Genomic DNA, 9,064 nt, shown 5'->3' with positions numbered 1-9,064 from the left:
GGGGGGGGGGCCCTAGAGGCCCCCCTTTCTGGGGTAACGTAACCACTAACTATCCCTTAACAGGAGCACCACAACGGGGGGCAGCTTGCAGTGAAATCTGAGAAGTATTAACATTCCCTGTTAGAATAAGTTCATCATCAGGAACAGACTGGAATCACTGACGTTAGAATAAAGGGTGTTTACTTACAAGTAGAATCAGTTTTTACTGCATCAAAAATCACTGCTAGCAAAGCTTCTACAGCACCTCTTGCAGTATAATGTGGAATGAGATAATACAATTTGGAATGAGATGATACAATGTGGAATGAGATAGCACAATGTGGAATGAGATAATACAATGTGGAATGAGATAGCACAATGTGGAATGAGATAAATCACGCAGTCACAACAAAGCGTCAAAGTTGACAGTTTCTCACAGTCCTAAACTTTCCTTCGGGATAAATAGTGTCTATCCATCCATCCATCCATCCACCCATCCACCCATCAACCCATTTATCCATCCATCCCTTCATCCATCCACCCACCCACCGATCCACCAATCCATCAATCCATCCCTTCATCCGTCCACCCATCCATCCATCCATCCATCTAGCAAATTTGTTCTTTTCCCAGCATCACACCAACTCCAGACCAGGACACACGAGCGGTTCCCAGATACCAGATGTCAACAGCAGTAATGCAAACAGTTTTAACACTGATCAGAGAAAAAGTACACACACACACACACACACACATACATACATATATACATATATATATATATTTATATATACATATATATATATACACATATATATATTTATATATATACATGTATATATATATATGTATATATATACATATATATACACATATATATATATACACATATATATATATATATATATATACTATATATATATATATATATAGCTGATAAAAAAGATGACTGTCAGCCTGGTAGAGAGCTTCGTGGGAAAGCAAGGCGAGCACCAACTTAACATACAGTAGATAGGGTTAGGGGTTAGGGTTAGAGGACAAAATAAACCACTAGACTGTTCTTATATTGCGCTTTTCTTTTGCTTCTCTTAATGACTACTCGAAGTTCTGTAACATAGCATAGGTACCATCCACACACATTCACACACTGTGGCCGAGGCTGTTGTACAATGTGCTATCAGATAAACATTCAATGCTGTGCATCGGCGTCAACTCTGGGTTCAGTACCTTGAAATGTAAGACTGTTTAGGACTTTTTAAGGACTCACGGAACAGAGTACAACATCTCATTTCACTTTTCGAGACTCCTAAGTCTTCAATTACATGGAAACCGTTCTAGTTCCAGACTGGTGCTACACTCCTGCTTTTTTATGTCACTAAGACAGGAAATACAAAGTTCCTGTCACCTGTGGATACCTCGTGTTTATTTAAAGGTCCTCTGTTTCTGAAAAAAATTCTTAAAGACTGAGCAGCTGAAAGGCTTCTCTCTTGTGTGGATCCTCATGTGTCTCTTCAGGTCTGACTTGAAGCCAAATCTTCTCCCACACTCAGAGCAGCTGAATGGTTTTTTGAACTTTGAATCATGTTTCAGAGAGTTTAAAGCTGTCTGAGGTTCTCTGGTCTCCTTCCAATCAGCTCTGTCATCAGTCTCAGGTTCAGAAGAGTCTCCAGTCTGGTCTTCAGTCTCTGGTTGTAAAAGTGGATGTGAGTTCCTGGCTGGTTCTGGTCCTCCACAGTCCTCTCCATCAGCTTCTTTTTCCATGTGTTGAGTCTCTCTGATGCCTTTTTCTCCTCAGTTTGACTCTGATGAAGCTGTGACAGTTGATTCAACACATTTATGTGTTCTGACCAGTTGACGCCAGCCAAATGTTTTGTGACAGACACTGCAGCTGAAGGGCCTCTCTCCAGTGTGAGTTGTCATGTGTCTCCGTACATTTCCACTCTGTGTAAAACCTTTCTTACAGACTGAGCAGCTGAAAGGTTTCTCTCCCGTATGAGTTCTCATGTGTCTCTTCAGATGTTGCTTGGTCCAAAATCTCCTCCCACACTCAGAGCAGCTAATTGGTTTGTCATTAGTACTACATCCCAAATCCCAGACAGGAATGTCTTCATCGTTCAGAGAGTTTAAAGCTGACTGACGTTCTCTGGTTTCCTTCCAATCAGCACTGTCATCAGTCTCAGGTTGGGGTTCTGGCTCTTCCTGGTCCACACTGGAGCTACACTCCTGCTGCTTTTTTACATCACTAAGACAATTAGATCGATCTTGACCCTTGTGGACTCTCATGTGTCTATTTAAAGTTCCTTTATCTATAAAGGTTTTATTACAGACGGAGCAGGTAAACGGCTTCTCTCCTGTGTGGATTCTCATGTGTTTCTCCAAACCTCCTCTTGCTGTGAAAGCTCTCTCACAGAATGAGCAGCTAAACGGCCTCTGTCCTGTGTGGATGGTCATGTGTATTCTTAAATTTCCATTTTGTGTAAAAGATTTCTTACAGACTGAGCAGCTGAAAGGTCTCTCTCCTTCGTGAATTCTCATGTGTCTTGTCAGAAGTTTATTAAGACTAAATTGTTTGTCACACTCCATGCAGCTAAAAGGTTTCTCTCCTGTGTGGCTTCGCATGTGTGCCTGAAAACCTTCACTCGTTGTAAAAGATTTTTCACAAACTGAACAGCTAAACGGTTTTTCTCCTGTGTGTGTTCTAAGGTGTTTCCGTAAAGTTCCCCCTTCTATAAAACATTTGCCGCACTCAGAGCAGCTGAAAGGCTTTTCTCCTGTGTGAGTCATCTCGTGTCTTTTCAGATGCGACTTGAAGTAAAATCTTTTCTTACATTCAGAGCAGCTAAATGTTTTCTTGCATCTTAAATCATCTTTCAGGGAATTTAAAGCAGACTGAGGTTCAGGTTCTGCCTCTCTGTTCTCCTCAGTTTGTCTTTGATGAAGCTGTGAGGACTGAGCTTCCTCTTCATCATCTTCACTCTTCACAGGGACAGGAGTGAATGGGAACTTGGTGATATCAGCCTCCTCCAGTCCTTGAAGCTGCTCTCCCTCCTGACTGCTCCACAGTTCCTCCTGCTCCTCTTTAATGTGTGGGGGGGACTCTGGCTCCTCCTGGTCCAGACTGGAGCTACACTCTTGCTGCTCATGGGGAACTGAGTCTTCATCCACCAACAGCTGCTGCACCGCTGCAGGAAACAGGAAACACACATTGAGGAACACTGGGACAACAACTGCACCATCCAAAAACACGCCTCCATTACTCCCAGATGACTTGTTTACCGCTGTTAGCCATGTAGCTACTTTAGTTAGAAATTGACACTAATAGACAGCTAAGTTGTGTTAACATGTAGTGGAATAAAGCAGCATTTCTCCCGTTAAAAATCTTAAATAAAGGGACCTGGAATTGGGGAAAAGTTAACGACACTGTCAGCCAAAGTGACATATTTTACTGCAGTTAGCATGTAGCTACATGAGAAAATGTGAACACTGCAGGGGCTAGAAAAAAGAAAAGAAACGCTCCACCTGAAGCAGATGACCAATCATAATAGGCCAGCTTAACGTAGTGCTGGGTGGTATACCTGTTTGTACTGAATAACAAAATCAGTTTACGTCATTATTTCAATTGGCCATGTTTAACATGAAAATCCAACATTATAACATTGTAGAAATGACAGAAAATTCGGAAAAAGAATATGCCCCCTTTAAAAGTCCTCTTAGAGGTTGTTACAGTTGAGTTTAGCCAACAAAAGGTGAGCTTCATGCAGGAACAAGTTATGTTTAGACACCAAAACACTAGTTTAAACAATAACCACTAAGTCGACTTATGCACTCAGGGTGGACAGCCCTCTGCACGTTGTTTTCCCCTCTACCCTTAAACACGTTAAATAAACACATCCAGGTTGTTCCTACCTTTCTCTTCATCATCTTCACTCTTCACAGGGACAGGAGTGAATGTGAACAGTTCCTCCTGTTCCTCTTTAATGTGTGGGGCCTCCTCTTTAACCACCAACAGCTGCTGCACATCTGCAGGTAACAGAGACTGTAAGCAGTACATAATGGAAGGCTAACAAAATCTACAAGACCCCTAGAATAACCTCGACGCCCACCAGAACTTCTCGCAGGTTGCGAGATTCTCGGAGCTGCAGGGAGTAAGGAGAAACAATTAGGCCCAGTGGCAAATGGTCAACAAACCGCTAGCGTTAGACCCAGCGTTCTCTGTAACCAATGCAGCAAGCCAGCGAGCGGACAACTTGCTAGCTGCCTAACATTAGCTTGCTAACTCACCTTAACGTTAACCCCTCGGCACGCCGTGTAACGAAAGGGATTAAAGTTGTCACTCGGGACGTTTATTTTGTTGATGAAGCATTGAGTTAATCTGACTCATGGCTGGCTCTCTGCCTCGTAACATTACTACTCTGCTGCTTGTTTATTCCTGCAAAACCTCAGCTCCGTGACTTATACTGACATTTATACGTTACCATGGTAATGATATTGTAAGGTTGACAATCTGTGCTTTCACAAAATATGCACACAATGAGATTGTAGATTTATAATCACTTATGTTGATATAATAACTATGTGGGTAACGGCAAATAATGGAACAGTTAGTTCAGAAACTTACATCACTCTACTGTACCAGGAAAAGACAACACTTGTATCAGGATATTATGATATCAAAATTGAAGTAGTTATTTAGCCTCATATTGATATAATGCCCAGCCCTACACAAAAGAATTTTTCTCTGAATCTTTATGGTCAGAATGGGTCATTCATTCAACCTTTATTCATCGTCAAGATTATTTTCAATGTTTACCAGTCTAATTACAAAGACAAAATCTGAACAACACAGAAAATCAATGATAATATAGAAATTGGAAAATGATTTCATAAATAAATTAGGATAACAAGACAGCAAAAACAAGTACAACTGTGTAAAGCAATTACAAGTAGAAGTTTGAAGTTTTAAATCCAGATTTATAAAATCAGATGCTGTTTTAGGTTACAAAACATGCGTTCAGGTTGAAAATTACCCGTGCCGTTTTAGTGGGATAAAACTATAAACAGAAGGAAACTGCGCTAGCTGGTAGGCTAATGGGCAATGGTAAACTGCAGCTGTTATGTTAAGGTGTCTACCTCACTTGAAAATGAAAGACATTACACAGGTTCTCTTAAATATATATTCATCTCAAAAGGAAAGTTAACCCAAACATCCCAACTCGCCAAAGGTCTGATTTGCTCTATTTTCTTATACGTTATTTGAAAACCTTGAATCAATGTAAGACACAAATGTGATCAGACACAATCCATGTCTTTAGATTCAACGTGCACATGTGCAAGCATGTTTTTTTGCAGTGATGATGGTGACAAGCTCAGAGCCCCGGTGGGAAAATGCCAGAGCGGGGGGAATGAGAGCGGGAAACGTAGCAGATGATCTTCCTTTTAAACCAAAATGTAGCAGTGGATATGTAGCCCGGCATCGTCTGTGCGTTGGGTTCAGTAGAACGGACAGTGAACCACACCCAAAACTTTCTGGCAATAATCTGTCCATAATTATAAAGATCTTGTTTTAATGTGGGAGAATGAATATATACTTTATAAACATACTTTATACTTTTCCTCTGTGAGTTGGAGCATTACAAAAATGTAATTTGTCAATACCATAACAAAAAGGCTTTGAAAACACATGGACCTCTCAGTGAGAGACATTTGGTTAGTACCAAACAAAGATTGTTCTTTCAGTCTGTCGAGAACAATGTGCAGTATGACAATTTTTCATATAAAATTGAATTTTGACACATTGAGCTTCTAACAAATATTATGCCTACCTATTTTAGAGTTGGATTAAATTCGGAGTAATTGTTCAGCCCTAGTCAAAGCCCACGCGCCGGAGTTTACGGCTCTGCAGAGTCATGTATTTACAACTTCATGGCAATTTAGTAATACTGTATAAAGCGGAAACACTGGCATTCTACTTTTATTTACCCGCCACCGTGGCTGGTAGGGTGAGCAAATTCACCCACCACTGCACAAAATCACCCACTCTACAGCCTCTCCATCAGATACTGTTTCCATTTGTTCAGTTTAATGAAGCTGTGTGGACTAATGACCAACACATTTATGTCTTTTGAGCTGAGAACCCTGGACAAATCTTCTGTTACAAACACTGCAGCTGAAAGGTTTCTCTCCTGTGTGGATTCTCATGTGTTCCTTTAAACTTCCTTTCCGTGTAAAATATTTGTTACAGACTGAGCAGCTTACAGGATCCTCTCCTGTGTGAGTTATCATGTGTCTCTTCAGATGTGACTTGTTGCTAAATCTCCTCCCACACAAAGAGCAGTTAAATCTTTTCTTACATCTTGAATCATGTTTCAGAGAGTTTAAAGCTGACTGAGGTTCTCTGGTCTCCTCCCAATCAGCACTGTCATCAGTCTCAGAAGAGTCTCCAGTCTGGTCTCCAGTCTCTGTTTGTAAAAGTGGATGTGAGTTCCTGGCTGGTTCTGGTCCTCCACAGTCCTCTCCATCAGCTTCTGTTTCCATAGGAACAACACATTTATGTGTTTTGAGCTGAAAGCTCCGGGGAAATCTTCTGTTACAAACACTGCAGCTGAATCTCTTCTCTCCTGTGTGGACTACCATGTGTGATCGTAAATGTGCTTTCAGTGTGAAATATTTCTTACAGATGGAGCAACTGAAAGGTTTTTCTCCTGTGTGGACTACCATGTGTGACCGTAAATTTTCTCTTTGTGTAAAAGATTTCTCACAAACAGAGCAGCTAAAAGGTCTTTCTCCTGTGTGAGTTCTCATGTGTCTCTTCAGGTGTCCACTTTCAGTAAAAGCTTTACCACAGTCAGAGCAGCTGAAAGGTTTTTCTCCTGTGTGGATTCTCATGTGAGCCCGTAAATTTCCAATCTGTGTGAAAGATTTCTTACAAAATGAGCAATTGAAAGGATCCTCTCCTGTATGACTTATCATATGTTTGTTGAGATGTGACTTTAAACAAAATTTTTGCCCACACTCAGAGCAGCTAAATCTTTTCTTACATCTTGAATCATCTTTCAAAGAGTTTGAGCCTGACTGAGGTTGTGCCTCTCTGTTCTCCTCAGTTTGTCTGTGATGAAGCTGTGAGGACTGAGCTTCCTCTTCATCATCTTCACTCTTCACAGGGACAGGAGTGAATGGGAACTTGGTGATATCAGCCTCCTCCAGCCCTTGAAGCTGCTCTCCCTCCTGACTGCACCACGGTTCCTCCTGTTCCTCTTTAATGTGTGGGGGGGGCTCGGGTTCCGCCTGGGTCACACTGGAGCTACACTCCTCCTGTTCCTCTTTAATGTTTAGAGGGGGCGCTAGCTCCTTCTGGTCCACACTGGAGATACACTCCTCTTTTGCCACTTTAATGTGTAGGGGGGGCTCGGGCTCCTCCTGGTCCACACTGGAGCTAAACTTCTGCTGCTCCTCTTCCCCAACAATCACTTTCTTAACGTCTGGAGGTAAAGCTAAAACACACATATAACATAATAATTATTAAGAGAAAACAAAGGTTATATTATTATAACCCTAGTTTGTTAAGCACAAGCGGAGCCCTCTACTGGACCAATGAGTAATACTCCTCTCCAGTCTTGCCCACGCCTTTGCACATTAACAATCCGCGTAAATGTAGTCGACCAATCAGGATTTCCGTACAAAGAACTGTGCAGCAGCACAGTATAAAAGGCAGCATCTCTGCTGTCTGACATTCTACGCACTGTTTCCAGCAAAAACCTAGGACTGACAGGGCCCCCATTAACAGGGCTCCGCCTGTCCTATTTAAACCAGGGTTAACAGTAGCATAATTCTTGCTCCATCTCACAAAGGTTCTGCCCTCTACCTGACTCTGTAGGTACTCATCCAGGTAGTACTTGACTGAACTGGGTAGAGCCTAGAAGTGCAAATCTTTACTGATCTCATGATTCAATTATGATTATTCTGTTAGATTAGGGCTGGGAGAAATCCTATCTCTGTACTTTTCGCTGAATGGCAATGCATGATATATATATATATATATATATATATAAATATATTTATATCAGTATTTTTTTTGTTTACTAAGGGGGATGAAGCCACAAGTGAGATATCACAAGCACGTTATCATTCACTGAAGTCTATAATAAAACACTTTTGTTGACCATAATGCCGAATGTTATTGTAAAGTTCTCCAGTTTATCAGTGAAGTGTCTCATCAACACTGCAGACTGAATTCTCTACTCAGAGTGCAGGTCTCAACATTAAGGCTCGTCTCAGACAAGTGGATTTTTTTGTAGGGATAGTAGAAGAGAAATTGACTTGCCCTCAAAATCAAATGCCCTGGTTCCTTCACGTTATGTGCCACTCATACATCTATGTTACAGGTTTGAAACAAATACATTTTTTCCCCACAATCCAGGGCGGTGGACGGCTAGAAGAAAAGCACACACAGGCACGGCTTTTGGGAAGAAATAGATCATGTAGTGCAACATTAAACCATATCGATATGAACGATATTGTCTAATCTCATTTAAAAATATATCGAAATAAGAAAAAATAATAATATAAATAAGAACTTCACTTTTATTTTAATCTACTGTAATATGTTATCATGTAAATGAATGTGAATAGGTAACGTCTGCACATAAGGAACACTAAACTTTTAATGTAGTGGTGGTATTTATTTCCCCATTTGGTCTGATCCTGTATTTTTAATACATGTTGTCGTCTATGTTGTCCTGTATGTCAACTTCTTTGCTACTGCAGCAAAATGAATCGCCCCTCGGGGACAAGTAAAGGTCTTGAACATGTCTCCTGGTCCTTATCACCGGACACCCGTAATAAAAACACAACTTATAGAACCAGTTAGTTTTAAAAACCATTCGTGACACAACACCTGTAAAAGGGAAACAGCGTAATATCACTCAAAAACAGTTCACCCCGAATCCAGGCGTCACAAAATAACAACTAATTCCGGTTAGAAACATGATAGTTACCCCTCCTGGTGTCCTCCTTTAAAAATATCTATATCTGAAATATGAGTTTCTTTTTTACCAAATTACCAAAACCATAGATTGGATTCCTTCCA

At 40.9% G+C, this 9,064-nt stretch overlaps 1 protein-coding gene across 2 annotated transcripts in view; it reads right to left on the bottom strand.

Moving 5' to 3' along the window:
- Window positions 1-7,554, bottom strand: part of LOC117956466 (gastrula zinc finger protein XlCGF57.1-like) — a 12,761-nt gene extending 5,207 nt beyond the window's left edge. Inside the window, exons 1-3 of one of the 2 annotated variants that reach the window (XM_034891545.1) lie at window positions 7,008-7,554; window positions 6,694-6,839; window positions 2,247-2,763 (exon numbers count right to left, since the gene is read on the bottom strand). In XM_034891545.1, coding sequence (XP_034747436.1) covers window positions 2,247-2,763; window positions 6,694-6,839; window positions 7,008-7,482 — 1,138 coding nt within the window. In that variant the 5' untranslated portion in view covers window positions 7,483-7,554. Of the gene's footprint in view, window positions 1-2,246; window positions 2,764-6,693 lie in introns of both variants that reach the window. The other variant, XM_034891543.1, reaches the window with a different exon arrangement.
- Window positions 7,555-9,064: the final 1,510 nt, after the last annotated feature.

This window comes from Etheostoma cragini, chromosome 14 (assembly GCF_013103735.1).
Source record: "Etheostoma cragini isolate CJK2018 chromosome 14, CSU_Ecrag_1.0, whole genome shotgun sequence".
Taxonomy (NCBI): Eukaryota; Metazoa; Chordata; class Actinopteri; order Perciformes; family Percidae; genus Etheostoma; species Etheostoma cragini.
This window is presented reverse-complemented; position numbering and strand designations above follow the sequence as displayed.